This window comes from Megalobrama amblycephala, linkage group LG6 (assembly GCF_018812025.1).
Source record: "Megalobrama amblycephala isolate DHTTF-2021 linkage group LG6, ASM1881202v1, whole genome shotgun sequence".
Classification (NCBI taxonomy): Eukaryota; Metazoa; Chordata; class Actinopteri; order Cypriniformes; family Xenocyprididae; genus Megalobrama; species Megalobrama amblycephala.
This window is the reverse complement of record NC_063049.1, coordinates 21,944,492-21,965,216: the sequence shown is the minus strand read 5'-3', so window position 1 is coordinate 21,965,216 and position 20,725 is coordinate 21,944,492. Positions and strand designations below refer to the sequence as shown.

The following is a 20,725-nucleotide window of genomic DNA, read 5'->3' as shown; positions in this document are numbered from 1 at the left end:
ACGAGAAATAATATTACCCAGAATGCATTGTTTTATGGTATTTTACTGTTTCAATGGAAAACGATATTTTACTGTGTAAATTTGTTTAGTTTTTTTACAGTTAATTTTTAGTGTTACAGACCCCAAACCTTTGAACAGTAGTGTACTTTTTGACCATATGTGGTAAGGTAGCTTACACTTAACTAAACTGAACTAATTAACAGACTTAAACATTTTTTTTTTTTTTCATTAAAATTACTTTTATCATTAAAACTTTTGTTTTGTTTTGTAAATGGTATCTTAGACACAGAACCATTATCTCTCCTTGAACAATTCCTATTTGAGAGCTTATGTTTTTTTCTTGAACACATCTGTCAACTGTCAACATTTTTATGAACTAGGGTTGTTTCTGGAATATTGTTGTGCAGCTATGCACAAAAAACTGGCTTTGAGTCATTCACTGAGTCATAGCAAATGCAGCCAGATGTGATCACATATTGTAAGAGGAGTCAGATCTCATGGGTTCACTCTTTGTTCGTTCACCTCCATGACGCAGCTTTAGGTTCGACCTCTGTAACTCTCTTTTCCACGAGAATTCCCCCAACAAAGAACATATTTGCCACTCACTTCCGCCAGTGGTTTCAGATACAGAGAAACCAAAAGGCAGGAAGACTAACCTCAACATGTACTCATAACAAGGAAAATTTTGGGAAAATCAAAACTGATTCATACGGACCATTGATGACAAGGTGGACTGCATTGAGAAACCACAAGAGCAACATGTTGAGAGAGTCATCCAAATTCAAAGGACAAAACTGGATTAACTGAGGTGTTTAAAGAAGCAGCAAAATGTCGTTAAAACTTTGTGGACAGAAGCCTTTATAAGCCCATTAAGAGAAAGAGAGAGAGATTTCTTGCATATCAGCTCATAAGCATAGATTACACTCATCCTGGGGGAGGATAAAGAAAGACTGAGGGAGCAGCGGGGAGACAGACATGTAGAATAAAGCATGAGTCAAACCAAACATCTGGCATGGATATTACTGAATCATCTGTTAAACGGCAATCTGTCTCATCTCATGGTGGTATGATTATTGCAAACACATAAAGCTCAGAAAGCAGTTTCTAAAAGTTTGATGATATTTAAATGGGAGCTCTGTCAGCAAAGTGATCTCCATTCACAGAGAGAGAGGAGTACAGTTTTAAAATGAGAGAGTGTTGACATCAGCCCTGCGTTTCCATGAATGACCTGCAAGATGCCTTAAAGATAAAACATACCCCCGGTTTCACAGACAAAGCTTAATATAGTCCCAGGCTAAAATGCATATTTGAGCTGTTTTAACTGAAAGCATCTTGCACTGACATATCTTAAAATACTCCTGGCTTAATCTAAGACCTGTCTGTGAAACCAGGCCATAGACTGAGCTAGATCCATCAAGCTGTGAGTGATAGAAAAGTTAAAAAGAAAAAAACATTGAGGATTGTCACTGCTTACTGATGTAATCTGTAATACATTCATTTCTTAATTCCCAATTTGTTTACCCAATTGAAATGATTACATCACCCCAAATATCAGCTTATGAAAATTTTAGGCAAATCTTCTAAGTGTAGAAAATTTTTAATTATATATATATATATATATATATATATATATATATATATATATATATATATATATATATATATATATATATATACTATGAAGAGTTTGGTTCCAAACGCAATAACTCCATTTTGATTATTTTGAGTAAAAAGGTGTTTTCTTTACCAAGAAAGTGGCAAGATGAAAACCCCTATTTTCTGTTTCAAACTTTCACATAGCATCTTTTGGATAAAAAAACATTAAAAATTCAAATCTACATTTTGATTTTAAAACGTTTTTTTATAAAAACGTATAATTTTTTTCCCCAAAATGCAATAAATCCATGACAATTTTTTTTTTTCAAAATGCAATTAATCCATCAATATAAAAGTTATTTTTCAAATTGAAAATACACAGCAAAGTAAGTTGATTCACATATATGACAGAGTCTAAACTTTGCCAATATTTATTTTATATACAGGCATTTTACTAAAAACACATTCAGCCGTCGCTCCCAAAATGGTCATCTTGTTAATGTTATAAATTATTTGTCATTACCGATTAAAGAGTATCTGGCGCCACCGCACGGTTAAATAAACACATTTGCCGAGTACATTGGTATTAAAAACGGCTTTTTAAAAAGCCTTTAATGTTTACAGTGGGTGGAATGGTGCGCTGTGATTGGATGAGAGCGGATATATTACGTTCTGCAGAAAAATGAGATTGGCGTTTGTCGCGTTTTGGGAAGAAAGGGAGAAAACATGACAGAATAACACAACGGATAATGCATTTTGCGCAAAATTAATACCAAACTCTTCAATATATAACCCGAATTCTGGAAAGGTTGGGAAAAAAAGTTGAAAGTTGGAAAAAAAGTTGAAAAAAGTCACAATAGAACATAGATAACATAAATGTTTAAACTGAAAAATTTTACACTTTTATCCACTAAATGAGCTCATTTCAAATTTGATGCCTGCTACAGGTCTCAAAAAAGTTGGCACGGGGGCAACAAATGGCTGAAAAAGCAAGAAATTTTGAAAAGATTCAGCTGGGAGAACATCTAGCAACTAATTAAGTTAATTGATATCAGGTCTGTAATATGATTAGCTATAAGAGGGATGTCTTAGAGAGGCAGAGGCTCTCCAATCTGTGAAAGAGTGTGTAAAAAGATTGTGGAAAACAATTTTCCTCAACGTGAGATTTGCAAAGCCTTTGCAATTTGACGGCATGATTGTGTCAATGACTTTACTAAATGGGCCCAGGAATACTTCCAGAAACCACTGTCGGTAAACACAATCCACCGTGCCATCTGCAGATGCCAACTAAAGCTCTGTCACGCAAAAAGGAAGCCATATGTGAACATGGTCCAGAAGCGCCGTCGTGTCCTGTGGGCCAAGGCTCATTTAAAATGGACTGTTTCAAAGTGGGAAAGTGTTTTATGGTCAGATGAGTCCAAATTTGACATTCTTGTTGGAAATCATGGATGCCGTGTCCTCTAGGCTAAAGAGGAGGAAGACCTTCCAGCATGTTATCAATGTTCAGTTCAAAAGCCACTATCTCTGATGGTATGGGGGTGCGTAAGTGCATTCGGTACAGGCAGCTTGCATGTTTTGGAAGGCACTATGAATGCTGAAAGGTATATAAAGGTTTACAGACGACGTCTATTTCAGGGAAGGCCTTGTGTATTTCAGCAGGACAATGCAAAACAGCATGGCTTCGTCGTAGAAGAGTCCTGGTGCTGAATTGGCCTGCCTGCACCTATAGAGAACATTTGGCGCATCATTAAATGAAAAATACGTCAAAGACGACCACAAACTCTTCAGCACCTGGAAACCTATATCAGGCAAGAATGGGACCAAATTCCAACACCAAAACTCCAGAAACTCCTAACCTCGATGCCCAGACATCTTCAAACTGTTTTGAAAAGAAGAAGAGAAGAGTTGAAAGATCTGATATATCCTGAGCTCATTTTGTGCATAAAATTGTAAAATTTCTGTTTAAACATTTGTTTTAATAATAATAATAATAATGTTTAATTTAGATAGCGCTTTTCCAGAGCTCAAAGTGCTTTACAAACAAAACATAAACACAAGAAAAACACAGTATACAATACAAAGAAACAATACAGTGTACATATCAAACATCACAGATAATCATGGAAGTGTGTAAGACATAAAAACATTTTAACAGGACAAAAAAGACAAACAGCCCTGTGTGAAGTGGCAGCCAAACGCGCACAGCATACTCACACTGGAAACATGTGACAACACGTGTCTTGCATCGCTCAACTGGTCGAGGTTGATGATGTTTTGTTATCTATGTTCTATTGTGAAATAAAATATTGGCTCATATGATTTGAAAGTCTTTTAGTTTTCATTTTAATCAAATTTAAAAAACGTCCCAACTTTTCCGGAATTCAGTTGTATATATATATAATGCATCGTTTTTCCTTCTGGAGCATCAGTGAATGTTTGAACCTTTTTTTAATAGTTGTGTTTGAGTAGCTCAATTGTCCTCAGTGTGAATCTCAAAATCATACACTCACTGCTGGAAATAGTTAAAATATGCAAAAGATGCTGGAAAATCAAAGAATCTGCAGGACCTGGAGGATTTTTCTGAAGAACAGAGCTCAGTTTAACTGCTCAAGACAAACAAGGGACTCAAGGATAGCCATCACAAATTTAAAAAAAAACAGTCGTAGATCATCAGGGTAACCACACATAGTATTAAGAATCAAGGGTTCACAAACTTTTAAACGGGGTCATTTTAATAAATTCAGCTTTTTTTTTTTTTGTCTTGTGGACTATATGTAAACATCTTTTATGTAAAATATCTTACTCAGGACAGTATTAAATAAAAAATAACATGCATTTTGTAAGATCTCTTATTTTGTTAAAAAATTTTCACATTTTCACAGATTCTGCAAGGGGTTCACAAACTTTCAATTGGGACTGTGTGTATGTGTATATATATATATATATATATATATATATATATATATATATATATATATATATATATATATGCACCGATATACAATATACTGTATCGGCCAATAATCAGTATCAGCAAATTTTCACACTAACGGCTATAGTCATGGCTGATATATCCTGTCAATCAAGGGCAGGAAGGTGCACTGTGCTTTGTGTAAAGAAAATACTAAGAATGAAGTTTGATGTTCAAAATTAGAAAGTTAAGAAATATTAATTTAATCTTCAGAATGTATTTAATGTTTCAGAAAAACAATTTTTTAAAAACTTGACGCCCTTTCATTGACTATGTTGATAAATCTGTTTAAATAATGCCCTATTGGCCCCCTTTTTATTATTATTTTTTTTATTATTTTTTTTTTAAATCTTTTTTACGAGCATATATACATGTATCTGTTTTTATATTTGGTTGCAGTTTGATGTATGTATGCATATATATATGTATGCTCAGTTCTACTTGCAATTCATATCTGAATTTTTGGACAGTGTGGATGTTACTCTTGAGATTTGATGGTGAGGTTTGGGGGATTGTTAAATGGGATTTATGCTGTAAAAATCAATAAAAAAACTTTGAAAGAAAGAATTTAGTTAATGTGTTAATATTAATTTTAGTAATGTGTTTGTTTATAACTGATACTAATTGCTTTTTTTTTTTACAAAATGAAAAAAAAAAAAAAAATCATCATTATTGTCAACCATAGAATCTTTCAGTATGTTGGTGACTAATGGCCATGTAAACTCAGAACTGAAATGGTTTGTCTTTTATTTACAGGTGCTGGTCATATAATTAGAATATCGCGAAAAAGTTCATTTTTTTATTGTAAATTATTTTAAAAAATGAAACGTTCATTTATACTAGATTCCCTACATGTAAAGTAAGACATTTCAAAAGTTTTTTTTTTTTAATTTGTTGATTAGAGCGTACAGCTAATGAAAGTTCAAAATCCAGTATCTCAAAATATTAGAATATTTACATTTGAGTTTCATTAAATGACCATCCCTACAGTATAAATTCTGGGTATCTCTTGTTCTTTGAAACCCCACTAATGGGGAAGACTGCTGACTTGGCAATGGTCCAGGAGACAATCATTGACACCCTCCACAAAGAGAGTAAGTCACAGATGGTCATTATTGAATGTGGTGGCTGTTTACAGAGTGATGTATCAAAGCATATTAAATGCAATGTTGACTAGAAGGAAGAAATTGGGTAGGCAAAGGTGCACAAGCAACAGGGATGACCACAAGCTTGAGAATACTGTTAAGTAAAAGCCGATTCAAACACTTGGGAGAGCTTCACAATGAGGAGAATGAAGCCGGAGTCAGCACATCAAGAGTCACCACACTCAGACATCTTCAGGAAAAGGACTACCAAGCCACTTCTGAAACAGAAACAATGTCAGAAGCATCTTACCTGGGCTAAGGAGAAAAAGAACTGGACAGTGAACAGTGGTCGAAAGTCCTCTTTTCAGATAAAAGTAAATTTTGCATTTCATGTTGAAATCATGGTCCCAGAGTCTGAAGGAAGACTGGAGAGGCACAGAATCCAAGCTGCTTGAAGTCTAGTGTGAAGTTTCTGAAGTCAGTAATGATTTGGGGGGCCGTGACATCTGCTGGTGTTGGTCCATTGTGTTTTATCAAGTGCAAAGTCAATGCAGCCATCTTCCAGGAGATTTTGGAGCACTTTATGCTTCCATCTGCTGACAAGCTTTATGGAGATGCTGATTTCCTTTTCCAGCAGGACTTTAGCACCTGCCCACAGTGCAAAAACCACTTCCAAATGGTTTGCTGACCATGATATTACTGTGTTTTATTGGCCAGCCAACATGCCTGACCCCTGAATCTATGGGATATTTTCAAGAGAAAGATGAGAAACAGTCGATCCAACAATATACAGATGATCTGAAGGCTCAATAGTGCCTCAGCAGTGCCACAGGCTGATCACTTCCATGCCACACTTCACTGATGCTGTAATTTGTGCTAAGAGCAAGTCATTTCCTGTAATATGTGCTGCCGACCAAGTATTGAGTGTACAAATGAACATACTCTAAAGAACTTGAACTTTTCTGTTTTGAAAATCTATTTTTTGATTGATCTTAGGAAATATTCTAATATTTTAAGATACTGGATTTTGGACTTTCATGAGCTGTATGCTCTAATCATCAAATTTAAAAAAAAAACTACTTTACATGTAGGGAATCTAGAATATATGAAAGTTTCATTTTTAAAAATAATTTACCATAAAAAAATGAACTTTTTCACGATATTCTAATTATATGACCAGCACCTGTACATCTGTGTCCTCTTTCAATCTTTGTCTTTTTAAGGGTGACAGTAAACTGAGAATGACTGTATTTTACCACCAGGGAAGTATTATTAAAGTTAAGAGTTTGTCTAATTGGTTTCAGATGGGTGCAGCCCTTAACCATCTGTGAATGGGACATTGGACATTGATGCACTCCAACTGTAGCATGATCTCTATTAGATTAGTACAGTCACAGACTTCCTTAAACGGACAGATTTGGGTCATTATTGAACACTAGCGTGTAACTGGATTAACAATATTTATAAAACAAAAGCCGAGTACACTGCACTGAGAGTGCTTGTTTGCAAGCGTTAGCTTTGAATTCATTATCACCCTAAACTTTTTACGCACAAAGCGAGCTTCAGATTGGGTGTCTATCTGCATAGCTGGTCGACGCTCCCATACGCGTGTGCAGGGGTAGTTCCTCCTCCTCCAGGGCGGAATGTTGAGGTCAAATAAAAGCGCTCCTCACATCTGAGCTCTCCGCAGAGGTGCGCGCGAGAGCAGGAGGGGCAGGACGCACGGGAGGGAAACGCACAAGAGGGAACTTGGAGACTGAAAGCGGCTGTAGTGACCCTGAATCCCACAGCCAGTGTACTACTTTGTCTCCTCGAAGGAAGGTTTAACTATTTGTTTACTTGTGTTTCATCTCACCTGTGAAAATGTCCGGTGGCCAGCTGGGCACGGCGTTGGCAGTGGCTTTGCTCGCCTGCACTGTGCAGTGTATGCCGAAAGGAACGGGAAAGCATAGGAGACAAGCTCAGGAACACTCTGTGTCATCCGTGTCCCAAGGTATGCGGTCCTCCATTTGTTTGTTTTTGTTTTGAAATGGGCAATTCAGTCGCGTATTTTGGGTTTTACGCATGCAAATTGTTAATTAAAAGCTGGAAAATGTACACTAGGATTCGGCTTTTCTTCTTTGTGTGATCATTGATTTTTGTTGAGAAAGTTAAAATATTTTAGAGCTCAGAAAGGTTCTGTTGTGTCCTCTGCAGATGGCTGTATGGAAAATAGTCAGTTTTATGGAGTTGGACAGCAGTGGGAGCGCAGTTATCTGGGCAGCACACTGCTTTGCACTTGTCATGGAGTTTCTGGTATAAAGTGTAAATCGAAGCCTGATGGTGAGTGCCTTTACATTGGTTATATTCTTTGGGTCACAGCACTGGAATAATTGTTTCCTGACTTGGTTGCATTAATACTAATATAGCATATGAGCTAAGTGTGAAGTACTGAATAGTATGAAGAACAAAAAGTCCATGTCTGTTCCCAGCTGAAGAGACCTGCTATGATAAAGTAAACGCTCGCTCCTATCGGGTTGGAGAGACTTATGAGAGGCCCAAGGATGGGATGATCTGGGACTGCACTTGCATTGGCTCTGGCAGAGGGAAAATCAGTTGCACCATTGCAAGTGGGTAGACTGGAACTTTCCTTCACTGTACTTAACCGCACTTTGGGAATAACACTTTTGGGAGTTGTGCTGCTTTTTACCTACTTGGACTCTGTTGTAGACCGCTGTCATGAGGGAGGGCACTCCTACAAGATTGGAGACACATGGAAGAGACCCCACGACACTGGAGACTACATGCTGGAATGCGTCTGTTTGGGAAATGGGAAAGGAGAGTGGACCTGCAAACCTGTTGGTGAGTTTGGGCATTTAAGGACCCCATTAAGAATTTTGCCTCAATGTATAATATAGTATACTTTTAAACATTATTAGCAGTTAATTTTTAAGCAGATATATGCATTTAAAATTTACTTTCACTTCTGGGAAAACACTCTAAAAGAAATGATGACTCATCCTGCACTCCACAGATTTTTGTCCAATCAAATGCTCTCTAGAATGAGAATGTCTCTTGCCTTAATACCACCTATAATTGCCGAGCAAGTAGCAAATCATGGTTTGTAACAATGACTCAACCTTGCAGCTATTTTGTTTTAAAATGGGACAAGCCCTTCAATATGTTCTGCCCACATTTCCTGTTTCAGTATGAAATATGTTGACACAGGAAAGAATCTCCAGAATTTAATGGGCTCTTTAAATTAATTACAGTCATTTTGTTCATGATGGAAAGCAAATTAGAAATGTCATATTAGTATTAACATCATATTAAACTCATTTTTTTCTTTTAATTGATAGCGGAGCGCTGTTACGACAATTCAGCCGGCACGTCCTACATGGTTGGTGAGACCTGGGAGAAACCCTACCAAGGCTGGATGATGGTGGACTGCACCTGCCTCGGAGAAGGAAATGGACGTATTACATGCACATCCAGAAGTAAGAACTCCACCCCTTTTAGAATGGTGGAACAGTCCAAACCACACAAAACTCCCTTTCCCTATCTTCCCTCTGTCCAACTGGATTTCACTTTAATTATCCACTCAAAGTGCATTTAAAACCTCTGGCATCAGCGCAAGAATGTTTTAACTGGGCAGAAGAGGGAAAAACATTAACTTTACTGTGCTTTATTAAAAAAATGTTAATTCAGAAGAGCTTAACCAGTTATTTTGTTACTAATGAAGAACCGCAACATGGTTCTGATGGAAAACATCTGCATTGTATGATCGTGTGTGCATCACAGACCGCTGTAACGACCAGGACACACGCACTTCATACCGGATCGGAGACACATGGAGCAAGACAGATTCTCGCGGACATGTGCTACAGTGTTTGTGTACTGGAAATGGACGTGGAGAGTGGAAGTGTGAGAGACATGCATCACTGCACACCACTAGCTTGGGTAAGAACCTCACTTTTTTGTTAATTAAAATAAAATTGAATGAAATATTGGATGAAAACTTAAAATTAATCTTTCCTAACTGAAATAAAATATGTTGAAGTATTAAAATTACTGAAAATAAATCGAAAATAAAATAAATTAAACCTAAATAGAAATATATTTTTTAAAAAAACTAATACAAATGACAAAAGGACATAACAAATTTTCTAAAATTAAAACTAAAAGAAAAATTGTAAAATATAAACATAAAAAAAATTGTGTATCATTCCAGTGTTGCCAAGTCCGCAGTTTTTCAGCGGAATTGAGCTACTTTTACACTGTTGCCGAGGGTTGTTTTTCATGTCCGCAGGTTGAAGTGACCCCAAATAATATGATATTTAGCCCCTGGAATGCGACTTTTACCTGGGGAGCCCCACCAAAAATGCAGATTTTACCCCCCGGAATGGGATTTTTACTGTGGGACCCCCATGAAACACATTTGGGCTAGTTTTGAGTAGCAATTGGATGGGTTTTGTTGTGAAAACCTGGCAACCCTGTATCATTCGTTCTTTGTTTGTTGTTTTTTTTTTTATTATTTGATTTAATATTGAACTTTGAAAAATGAGAAAATGGCGCCTTTTCTGTTTTTTACTTTCAGGGTACAAAATGAATAAACAGCTTGAATATTCAATCTCTACATGTGGGGGGAATGAAATGCCCCTTTCTGCTGATTGGTCAACTAAATATTAAACCATGCCATCAACATCACCTTTATGCGCAACAGAAAAATAGTCATCCGCTGCTACAGTTGTACGGATTGAAAACATTATCAGTTCTATAGTAGTGTATAAATAATACTAAAATTACACTAACCTAAAAATTAAAAAAAATGTTATTTTCTAACTGTCATTTCAAACCCATATGCTGTTATTGTCACACAACACTTTTCTACAGTTCATAGTGACATTTATCAAGCTCCAAAACCCCTCACAAAACCCTAAAAATCTTACAATTGCTTAGTGCATGAGGCAAAAATCATTGTTCACTGATTTCAAATCAAATATGCAGCCATTGGTTCAAGTTGAATGTCAGTGGAATTAAATGTTTCATAACAGAACATCATGATGTCCAACATATTTAATTTGAGAGCTATATATTTTTAGTTTAGCTTATGTTAATATAACTAAATTAAAATACCCCCTGGTAGTTTGCAGGTGGCCCCCTAGTGGTTGAGAATCACTGCTGTAGAGGGATGTAGAGACAAAATGTGTATCCTCATGTGTTATTTTGTGCTCCAGGTACTGGGTCTCGTGTGGTGACCAATGTCCAGCCTGCGGTGTACAACCCAGAGGCGGTGCCTGAACACCCCGTGGAGGGATCATGTCTGACAGACTCGGGTGTTTCCTACGCCCTGGGAATGCGGTGGATGAAGACCCAAGGCAGCAAACAGATGTTGTGTACATGCTTGGGGAACGGTGTCAGCTGTGAAGAGTCAGGTTAGTGTCATTATTCATCAGGCTTGTCTGCTGTTTTATGTGATTGAATCTGCTGCTGTTCATTTAGACTGAATTCTGTGCTTGTATCTCATTATTTATTGTCATGTGTGATGTGTGTGCACAGAGAGCCAGTCCCAGGTGTATGGTGGGAGCTCAGATGGCCAACCATGTGTGTTCCCTTTTGTGTTCATGGGGAAAACGTTCTACTCCTGCACTTCAGAGGGACGCAGTGATGGACAGCTCTGGTGCAGCACCTCATCCGACTTTGAGAAGGACTACAAGTACTCCTTCTGTACCAGCAAGAAAGGTAAGTTTATGTACACTACCGTTCAAAAGATTGGGCTTTGTAAGGTTTTTATGTGTGTTTTATGTCCATCAAGGCATTTATTGAAATGAAAGGTTGTTGGTTCATTGTACCCGTGAGCAGGGTACTTAACCCCAGATTCCTTTTGGGGATTTGTCCCTGTCATAAATGTTTTGGAAGTTGAAACTTTTCCTTGAAAATGCTGCTGTTTTTCACTGGTAAATATCTTCATTTTTAGTTATGATCACAACCAGAGGAGGAAACTCCAATGGTGCACTCTGTCAGTTCCCGTTCCTCTACAATGGCCGTAACTACACTGACTGCACCGCTGACGGCAGGAGAGATGGCATGAAATGGTGCGGCACAACTTATAACTATGACCGAGAGCAGCGGTTTGGCTTCTGTCCCATGGCAGGTAAGTGCCAGTTTTACACTAGCAATAAATGTTGGAGCCAGAGAGAGAGAGAGAGAGTAGCCGGTTAGGACTTGACTGGAGCTTGGCACATAAGAAGATGGAGAACTGTAATGTTATGAAAGCACTTTAGTCCTTTAACTATCCTGGGCTGCATTTCTCAAAAGCATCGTGAGCTAATTTGATTGTAGAGACCATTGGTGGCAATGCAGACCATTTTGGGAAATGAAGCCCTGGATCTTAATAGATTCAGAGAAACGTTGCAATCCCACGCTTTTCCTTACTTGAAGTAAGTGTCATTACATGGGTCTCACAGCTTTTTCAATTACCTTGTGGTCTGTGTTGGTGGAGATCTGGTAACAGTTAAGATGAGGGTGTTAACTACTTGGAACAAAAGATCACTCAGCACCTATTCAGCCATATTTACATAAACACCTCCTTCTGACTGAGCTTTGATGGGTGTCTCTGTCACCAAGGTGCCAGTTAGAGCCAGGCGAACCCTGGGGAGTTTATTGATAGTGGTGAGATTCAGTGATCGGACATAGATTGAAATCAGAGATGCTCTTTGTGTTTCTCTGTAGTGTTTGTTTTGTAGGGGGTGGAGATTTCTGTCTTAACACAGGAACCATTTTCATGCATCAACTGTTTGTTTTCTCAGTATAAGTAGTAATATATAGTATATCTTACCTTAGTAAATGTGCAACATGTGGAAAAGAACTTGCAGAACTTGTACTTTGGAAGCTGCAGCCATTGTTTAAGCACACATTTCTGCTAGTCTGTGATAGCCATGGCCCCTCGGCAGTGCAGGTCTGCAGACGGAGAGAGGTTGGCTTTGGACCAGAGTCTGGCTGGCAGTGAAGCATATATATCTGGCTGCTCTCCAGGGCAGCTGTGTAGCCTCCCTCACTCTTAACCTTGGAGATATTTCCTCACTCTCATCCTCTTTTATTAGCCACATACACCAATCAACGAAATCCCAGTTAAAACATTGAGGCTGTTTGTGAGGAACTGCCTTGAGCTTTATGGATCTATGGTCATTAGGATCGAGTTTTAGCTGTTTGACCCTAATTGACCCCCTAATTACTCTTTGGTCATTAAAAACCCAATCGCTTAACTGGAATTGGTCTCTTCCTTAAGCTAAATTATTAACTTTGGTGTTAACTTATGTCACTCCTAGGCCTGTCACAATCATGAGTTTTGTGCTGTCAATTAATTTTCATAAAAATAAATGTGATTTAATGATTTAATTCTGTTTTATTAATGTCACTTACAGTGTAATCATAATGTGTTATTTTTTTATTACTTGGAATCATATATAATATAATAATAAAAATTGTAGGCTCATATGATTTACTTTAATGCTGTGAAAATTAATATTTATATAATTCATTATTATAAGATAAGATAATGCAATCTGATTAAACCCACAAGACTTGATGCCATTTCTTTAAGTGCTTAACTTATTTGAATGGCAAAATGTTTTTGAAATTTAAACTGCACTATTATTGTGGTTATCTCGAATAATTGCAGTTATATTAAATAACAATTATCAAATGATTAAGCAATAAGTTCCCACTGGCCCATTTACACCAATGATATTAACTAAAACTATAACAATGAAGATTAATTTTAAAGAATAGCAGAGTCCACACCACAACTATAACAATAACAGCGGGAATCGACAGCCAATCAGAATCCCTCCTGCTTTAAAACTGCAGATGACAAAACTGCAGCGCACGCTTGGAAGAAACAGAAAGATATTGTTCATTGGTGTGGATGCTGAAATAGTTATCGTTATCTTTAAATTTAACTGTTTTTGATGTGAATAGGCCTTTAATGTTGAAGGGGTTGTCTCTGAAGAGTCCTTAAGTGCTTCCAAAGCAGATATGTTCTTGTCTCATTGGTTGAACCACCTTAAAATGATTTAGTTTAGGTCAGTTGACGAGAATTTAAATCTGGAGGTTTGTGAATAATGTCAACAAGTGTACGATTAAACATATTTCTGCTGTTTACTGATGTTCGTGTTCACGTTGATCGTTTTCCACCAGCTCACGAGGAGGTGTGTACCACTGGCGAGGGTGTGATGTATCGTGTGGGAGATCAGTGGGACAGACGCCATGATGTTTTGGGTCACATGATGCGCTGTACGTGTGTGGGCAATGGCCGTGGAGAATGGAGCTGCGTCGCCTACTCACAACTCAAAGGTGAGCGTTGTCATGAGTGATGACAAGTGATGAATTTATAGGAAATATGTATCCATTATGTAAATGTACATATGTGTTTCATCTTTCAGACCAGTGCATTGTGGATAATTTGACCTACGAAGTAAATCAGACTTTCACTAAACGACACGATGAAGGCTACATGATGAACTGCACCTGTTACGGTCAAGGCCGTGGACGTTGGAAGTGTGACGCTATTGGTGAGCGAGCCACTTCTAGGGTTTCATCAATTAGAAATGAAATGGGAAATTTGTCTTCATTTGCTTAAGTGAACTTTTCTTGAAACAATTAGAGTGCCTCTTCCTCTAAATTGGAGCCTTAGGATTAGCAGTGTTAGCCTTGTTCCCTATAAATGACCGAGCTAATGATTGGATAATGATCATGTTACTCCGATTTCCATTTCCAGATCAGTGCCAGGAGCCAGAGACTAGAGTGTTCTATCAGATTGGAGAGTCTTGGGACAAACTCATTCAGGGAATCCACTACAGATGTTACTGCTATGGAAATGGCATCGGAGAGTTGAGCTGCGAGCCTCAGCAGTCTTTCCCTGGTGGGTAAACAGCATCTTTTTTTATGGGGCACATGTTCTCTCTCTCGTGCACACTCACACATGCAGTATGTGGGTCACGCTGTGTACTGCTATAAGTAGCCTTGTGGGCATGGGTGGGGAGAGGTTTGGAAGTCAAAGGCTTCCAGATGTTTACTAAAAGAGCAAGTGTGCTGTTTGCCATTTCTCCCAGGTGTTTTGTTGGAGGGGTGATTAGGGTTTGCTCTTCCTTGTGATCTTTTCGTTTACAACGGACAAATGCTCGTCCTCTGGCAGCGTTTGAAATCAAGGATGTTGGTTTTAAGATGCCCTCATCCACACCTTGATTTGGGTGGGCCCATGCCTTGTGTTTGCCGTCTGTTCTTTTGAAGTTCCCTGGTTGGAGAAAGGCACACACCCAATCCACACAGCTGTCTCAATCACCCCCTACGGCCCTTTTGGCACTGTTTGTTTGTCTTTTAGTTTCTTTCGTCCTGTGTTGGGAATTAGTTTGAATTTCAACCAAACCTGTTACTTTTTCTGCTTGCACTGCATCTGTAAAGTAATTCAGCGATTTATGTAGTTTCCATTGTTAGTGGTTGCCTCAAGTCTTCAAACTTTTGTAGAGGAAAACCGGCAACTAGGGCTGGACGGTATGACGGTAGAATAGTGTTAATTGGTCATGTAAAAAAATAAATCCAAGATTAAGAAGAAAACTATAGCATACTTTGCCAAATCAACAAAGCTGTGTAGACTGGACGTGATTTTATGTTGATGTTTTGCGCCATGCAAGGCCTGGTGTCCATATATTGCCTAGTTATTAATGACTTCAAATAATGTTTCTGTACTGTCTTATCATTTGTTGGATTATGTAATCTATACACTAATGTTCAAAAGTTTGGGGACTTTAAATAGTTTAATGTTTGTCTTTTATGCTCTTTAAGGCTGCATTTATTTGATAACTTTTCTATTTTAGTATATTGCAAAATGTAATTTATTCCTGTGATGGCAAAGCTGAATATGCAGCAGTCAATACTCCAGTCTCCGGCGTCACATGATCCTTCAGAAATCTTTGGTCAGTAGAAAGTTCAAAAGAAAGTCTTTTATAATATTGTAAATGTCTTTACTGTCACTTTTGATCAATTTAATGCTTCCTTACTGAGTAAAAGTTTTAATTTCTTCCAAAAATTGTACTGACCCCAAACTTCTGATCAGTAGTGAATATCATATACTGTAATATGATATAAAATTAAGTTTTTGTACCATTACAGTAATATAAAATTATTAAACAATGATTTTGGTCATATCGCCCATCCCTAATGGCAAGTACAGTATGTTGTTTATCTTAATCCATCACTTTTTAACATTTGTTAATGTATTTATACACAACCACAAGATCCGACAAGGTCTGCATTAATAAAGTTTTCCCTCTTTGTGAGAGCTTGTTGGGGTCAGAAGTGCTCCCTTTGCTTATTAAGTGGAAGCAACCCGAAAGCAATATCCCTCAGTAATGGCGTCCAGCTGTGAGAAGGCTGGGAACAGTGGGGGGTGAGGCTGGTGCTGGCTGGCGGAACGTAATGCAGACTAAGTGAACTTTAAGTGTTGTACACAGACTACCCTCATGGCAGTAATTGGGAGAAATGGGGACCAGATTTATATCAGAAGCAATTTGAGGAGAATGCAATATGAGGCTATAGGACACTTGATGAAAAATGAGTTTTAAAAACAGTGTTGAGAAATCTGCTGGTAAACAATAGATTTACCACTTCAGAGAAGTTGCCATTGTTAAAGCAGTTTGTCTGCTGGATTTAAAGGTTTGAAAGCCTGAGACGGTGGTGGTGGTCCTCTCATCCTCATGTCTCAGTGCTGAAACTGTGGTAAGAATCTCACAAGCTAGTGCTACGTTTCCCATTTCAGCGTTTCCCAAAAGGAACAGAACACACTAACGCTACAAACTATTTTTTCTCTTTCCTAGAACACCTTAATGTATTTTTCAGGCCAGAAAACATCTCAGTTTGTTCTCAATATGCGAGTTATGGAAACACTGTTCAAATAGCCTACTCTGTTGTTAGCATGATGAGCTACTAGCATGGTATTCTCTTAAGACATTGTTTACATATTGTCATTTACAAGTATGGGTGCTCTTGGCTGTAAATATGTTTTAAATTTTATATACCCCTGTTAGGTGGTCATCGTCCAGTCCAGGTGATTATATCAGAATCTGGAAACCAGCCCAACTCCCACCCCATCCAATGGAACGTCCCGGCTTCTGCACACATCACACAGTACATACTCAAATGGAGACCGGTGAGCATTTTTGTGACGCTGTAAACATAAGTGGCCCTTTGATCTTTAAATCAAATTGAGTTCTGATACCTTTTATAGAGGTTATTTATCTAATACACATTACTGTGTGATAGTTGAGCTGCAAGCTACTATTTTTTTTTTTTTTTAACAGAAAAACTCCCACACCCAATGGATGGAGGTCACTATTCCAGGCCACCTGAACTCTTACACCATTGCGGGACTGATGCCAGGAGTCACTTACGAGGGCCAACTCATCAGCATCCTGCGTTTCGGACGTAGAGAAACCACGCGCTTTGATTTCTCCACCGTGCATGGCTCATGTAGGTCATTCAACAGTGCTAATGTGTCTCATTCATTAAACGTGCATGCGCATATATTTGTAAAACCACAGTTTTTCAAAAATAATTATTCATCAGTAAGTTTGTGAATGGAACTCTTTGTATCCAAAAAAACAGCATGTTTGCTAATGTTCCCCTTTCCATATCTTCCCTAGTGGCTACTTCTGAGGGAGAAACCACCCAGCCCCCTCCGATGGTAGACACCTCTGAGTCTGTGACTGAGATCACTTCCAGCAGTTTTGTCATCTCTTGGGTGTCTGCGTCCGACACGGTGTCTGGATTCAGGGTGGAATATGAGCTGAGTGAGGAGGGAGGCCAGACAGGACAGCCCATGGTCTTGGGTCAGTATGTGCATCTCAAGTGTGGTGTCATTGTTTTAGTCATATGAGACTAGAAAACCTCATTTGTCCACAATTAATTTGTAGAAGTTAATATTTGTAATGCTAACTTGATTGTCAATTTCCAGACCTTCCTCATACGGCTACATCCGTGAACATCAGTGAACTTCTCCCAGGAAGGAAGTACACTGTAAATGTGTATGAAGTGACAGGAGAAGGAGAACCTAACCTGATCCTTAGCACTTCCCAGACTACAGGTGAACCTTTTCTCCATATATGCCATATATGACTTGACATATTTTGGACTGTGTTGAATATTTAGCAGGAAATAATGTAGGGCGGGGCTTCTTTTTATCAGACAAGGTTTGATTGGATAATGAAAAGTATGCTATGATATTATAGGTTAATCCTAGAATGCATGACCCCAAAAACTTGCATAAGGCACTGTTTACATGTGGATGACATTAAAAACTAGGTCTAAAACGTTTTAAGCTTGTCCACTTTCGACCACTTCCAGAGAAAATGCATTCGACTGGTTTGCTTTCATAGTGTAGATGCTCATGCATTCAAAAAACCACAAAAGACCACCTGCTCTCCGCCTACTGACCTAATGTGTAAACTTTATGGGAAGCGCGCTAGCCAGACGGGATTTAAACTTTCTCGGATGAAGACCTAAGTTTAGTTTTAAAATAAAAAAATTAAATGTACCAAGCACAATGTTCTCTCACCATTCCTGATTTCTAACATCAGTAAAACACCAGGTGTAAACAGGAATGTCTCTCTTGTCTACTTGTGATCCCATTGAGCAAAACGCATCTTAATACCACATGTAAACAGGGCCTAAAAAGCATAAAAGGGGGCCCAAAATACCCCTATTAATACCAATAATTTTCTTCAGATAAGATATTGCCTTGTATATCTGTATCTTCATCTTAATCAGGTAAAAATGTAAGCATATAATAAATATTTTAATGTTTTAGTCATGTTCATTTTGTCACTTATGATGTAATAGAGTTTAAAAAGATAATATAAGTAAGCAATAAGGTACGAGAGGCTGTGTTGTATCCGCTTTGTGCCTAACAACGCCCTTCAGCCTTGACTTATTCACGATACAGCACTAGCCTCGAGTACCTTATTGCTTTTATAAAAATGGTTACCACACAATACAAATATTAAAGCCAAAAATATGTATCAATGCAAATTTCATTAAGTAAAAATCACTAAAAGCCTTCCTTCCGCCGGAAAAAAAATAGTCCCTGACATTATTATGCCATTAGATGGCAGCAAAGACTGTCTTTATGAGTGTGTCAGTCAGTAGCGAAGACTTTTACATTGAAAAGACTGAATTGTTGTAAACACAGAACAAGACGCAACTGACAAATGCTTTGACTAGCGCTGTCAGTCATGGGAAAACCCCTTAACTGTTAAAAGGACAAGATAATACATCGGACATTTAAACTGATTTTTTATTATGAACAAAGGGCTGACCTGACGGAAAATACTAAATCTGAATGCAGGTAATAAACTCGCTCACTCGATCTCTTTCTCACAATACTCTTCTACATAATACAGTAAGCTTCAATGAACAATATCAACTAACAAACTGAGCTAAGAGTAGTTGCTAAGGATGTTGTGTAGTGATACACAGAACCGTTGAGTGAAGCGGTCATAGCCGTGTTTTATCGTGAATAAAACACAGCTATTGACCAATCAATCAAGGACAGGAACTAAACATAATATAATATAATATAATATAATATAATATAATATATATAATATAATATAATATAATATATATATAATAATATAATATAATATAATATAATATAATATAATATAATATAATATAATATAATATAATATATAAAACGATTAAATAAAGTCTAACTACTTACATCTCAAGTGTGTTTATGTGAGAAATTTCACTGCTGTAAAAAGGCCACGGCATCTTCCACTTACAAATACTCCTATTTTACTGTATGATGATGTGATCATTTTGGCTTATGTTTTGGCTTATGCTTCCACAGCTCCTGATGCTCCTTCTGATCATGAAGTGGAGGATGTGGGGGAGAGCTCCATTATTATCAGCTGGTCTAAACCTGAGGCTCCTATCACGGGTAAACACAGACTGTCTTTAGTAAAGCAAAGCATTATGTGGCCTATACATAAATTGTACACAAAATACAGATGAAAACAAGTGAATATCTTGTTTATTTAGGATACCGTGTGGTTTACACACCATCTGAAGAGGGCAGTTCTGGCAGCACTGAGCTGAACCTGCCTAACACTGCCACCTCAGTGACCCTGGGTGACCTTCGCCCTGGTCTGCTCTATAACATCAGCATCTACTCAGTGGAAGAGAGTCTGGAGAGTGAACCTATTTTTGTTCAGGTCACAACAGCTGGAGAACCACTGACAGGTATGAAATCACTACATGGGTGAATCTTGAAAAACATGAAAAAAGGAAATTAAATTTTACAAAAGGATGAATCCAATTTTTATGACTATTAAGAGTTTTTATTGTGCTTTATTGTGTGTGATGTTCCTAAAATAGTCTTTCCATTTTGTTAAATTAATATTATTTTATATTTATTTATTTTGGATTTGGGGTGAATTATGACCTTGACCTGTTCTTGACAGGTTTTATGAGATTCACCCACATTTGTAAAGAAGAGATGTTACTTGACCTCAGATGCGTGTCAGGAAACATCTGAAGATAATAACTTCTGTTTAACAAATGGTCTGATTTTTGTGGTGCAGTGGAAACATAGCATGATGTCATCAAGCCATAAATGTCTTTTATTGTTTTCTTTTGAGTAGATTTAGGTGTTTTGTCTGGCAGCCCAAAGATAAGATCACATTTGAGTTGAGTCAGCGTGTTGGCGTCCAAACGCCTGTGAATCCTTATAGGGTAATATGTCGAAAGTGTGTGGATCTTGATTTTATGGCAACTGGCTGGGAGAACATTTCAGAGATCTGACTGTTTCATGCTGATCTGGTTAATCAGCAAACATTGCAACTTTACAAAACTGTCTGGGTCTCTATGAAAACATTTTATCTGATATTTACTCACATTGACTTTTTATAGTATGCTTTTATGATTCTTCAGTGGTGCAAATGCTACAAAAATGGTTCAATAAACAGTTTGGCTTTACATGTAATGAGGTTTTTGATGTCTGCTGAAATATTATGGCTGGTTCTTAAACAAACAG

General features: G+C 37.7%; 1 protein-coding gene across 1 annotated transcript in view; it reads left to right on the top strand.

Annotated features, from left to right (window-relative positions):
* Positions 1-7,248: 7,248 nt before the first annotated feature.
* fn1a (fibronectin 1a) overlaps positions 7,249-20,725 on the top strand; it is a 36,409-nt gene continuing 22,932 nt past the window's right edge. The window contains exons 1-18 of the mRNA XM_048193371.1: positions 7,249-7,645; positions 7,849-7,974; positions 8,124-8,261; positions 8,362-8,493; positions 8,991-9,128; positions 9,433-9,591; positions 10,869-11,066; positions 11,191-11,373; positions 11,609-11,785; positions 13,831-13,986; positions 14,076-14,204; positions 14,411-14,554; positions 16,716-16,837; positions 16,989-17,157; positions 17,331-17,516; positions 17,642-17,770; positions 19,541-19,630; positions 19,732-19,932. Of these exons, the coding sequence (XP_048049328.1) occupies positions 7,516-7,645; positions 7,849-7,974; positions 8,124-8,261; positions 8,362-8,493; positions 8,991-9,128; positions 9,433-9,591; positions 10,869-11,066; positions 11,191-11,373; positions 11,609-11,785; positions 13,831-13,986; positions 14,076-14,204; positions 14,411-14,554; positions 16,716-16,837; positions 16,989-17,157; positions 17,331-17,516; positions 17,642-17,770; positions 19,541-19,630; positions 19,732-19,932 (2,707 nt within the window). The 5' untranslated portion in view covers positions 7,249-7,515. The remainder of the gene's footprint in view (positions 7,646-7,848; positions 7,975-8,123; positions 8,262-8,361; positions 8,494-8,990; positions 9,129-9,432; positions 9,592-10,868; positions 11,067-11,190; positions 11,374-11,608; positions 11,786-13,830; positions 13,987-14,075; positions 14,205-14,410; positions 14,555-16,715; positions 16,838-16,988; positions 17,158-17,330; positions 17,517-17,641; positions 17,771-19,540; positions 19,631-19,731; positions 19,933-20,725) is intronic.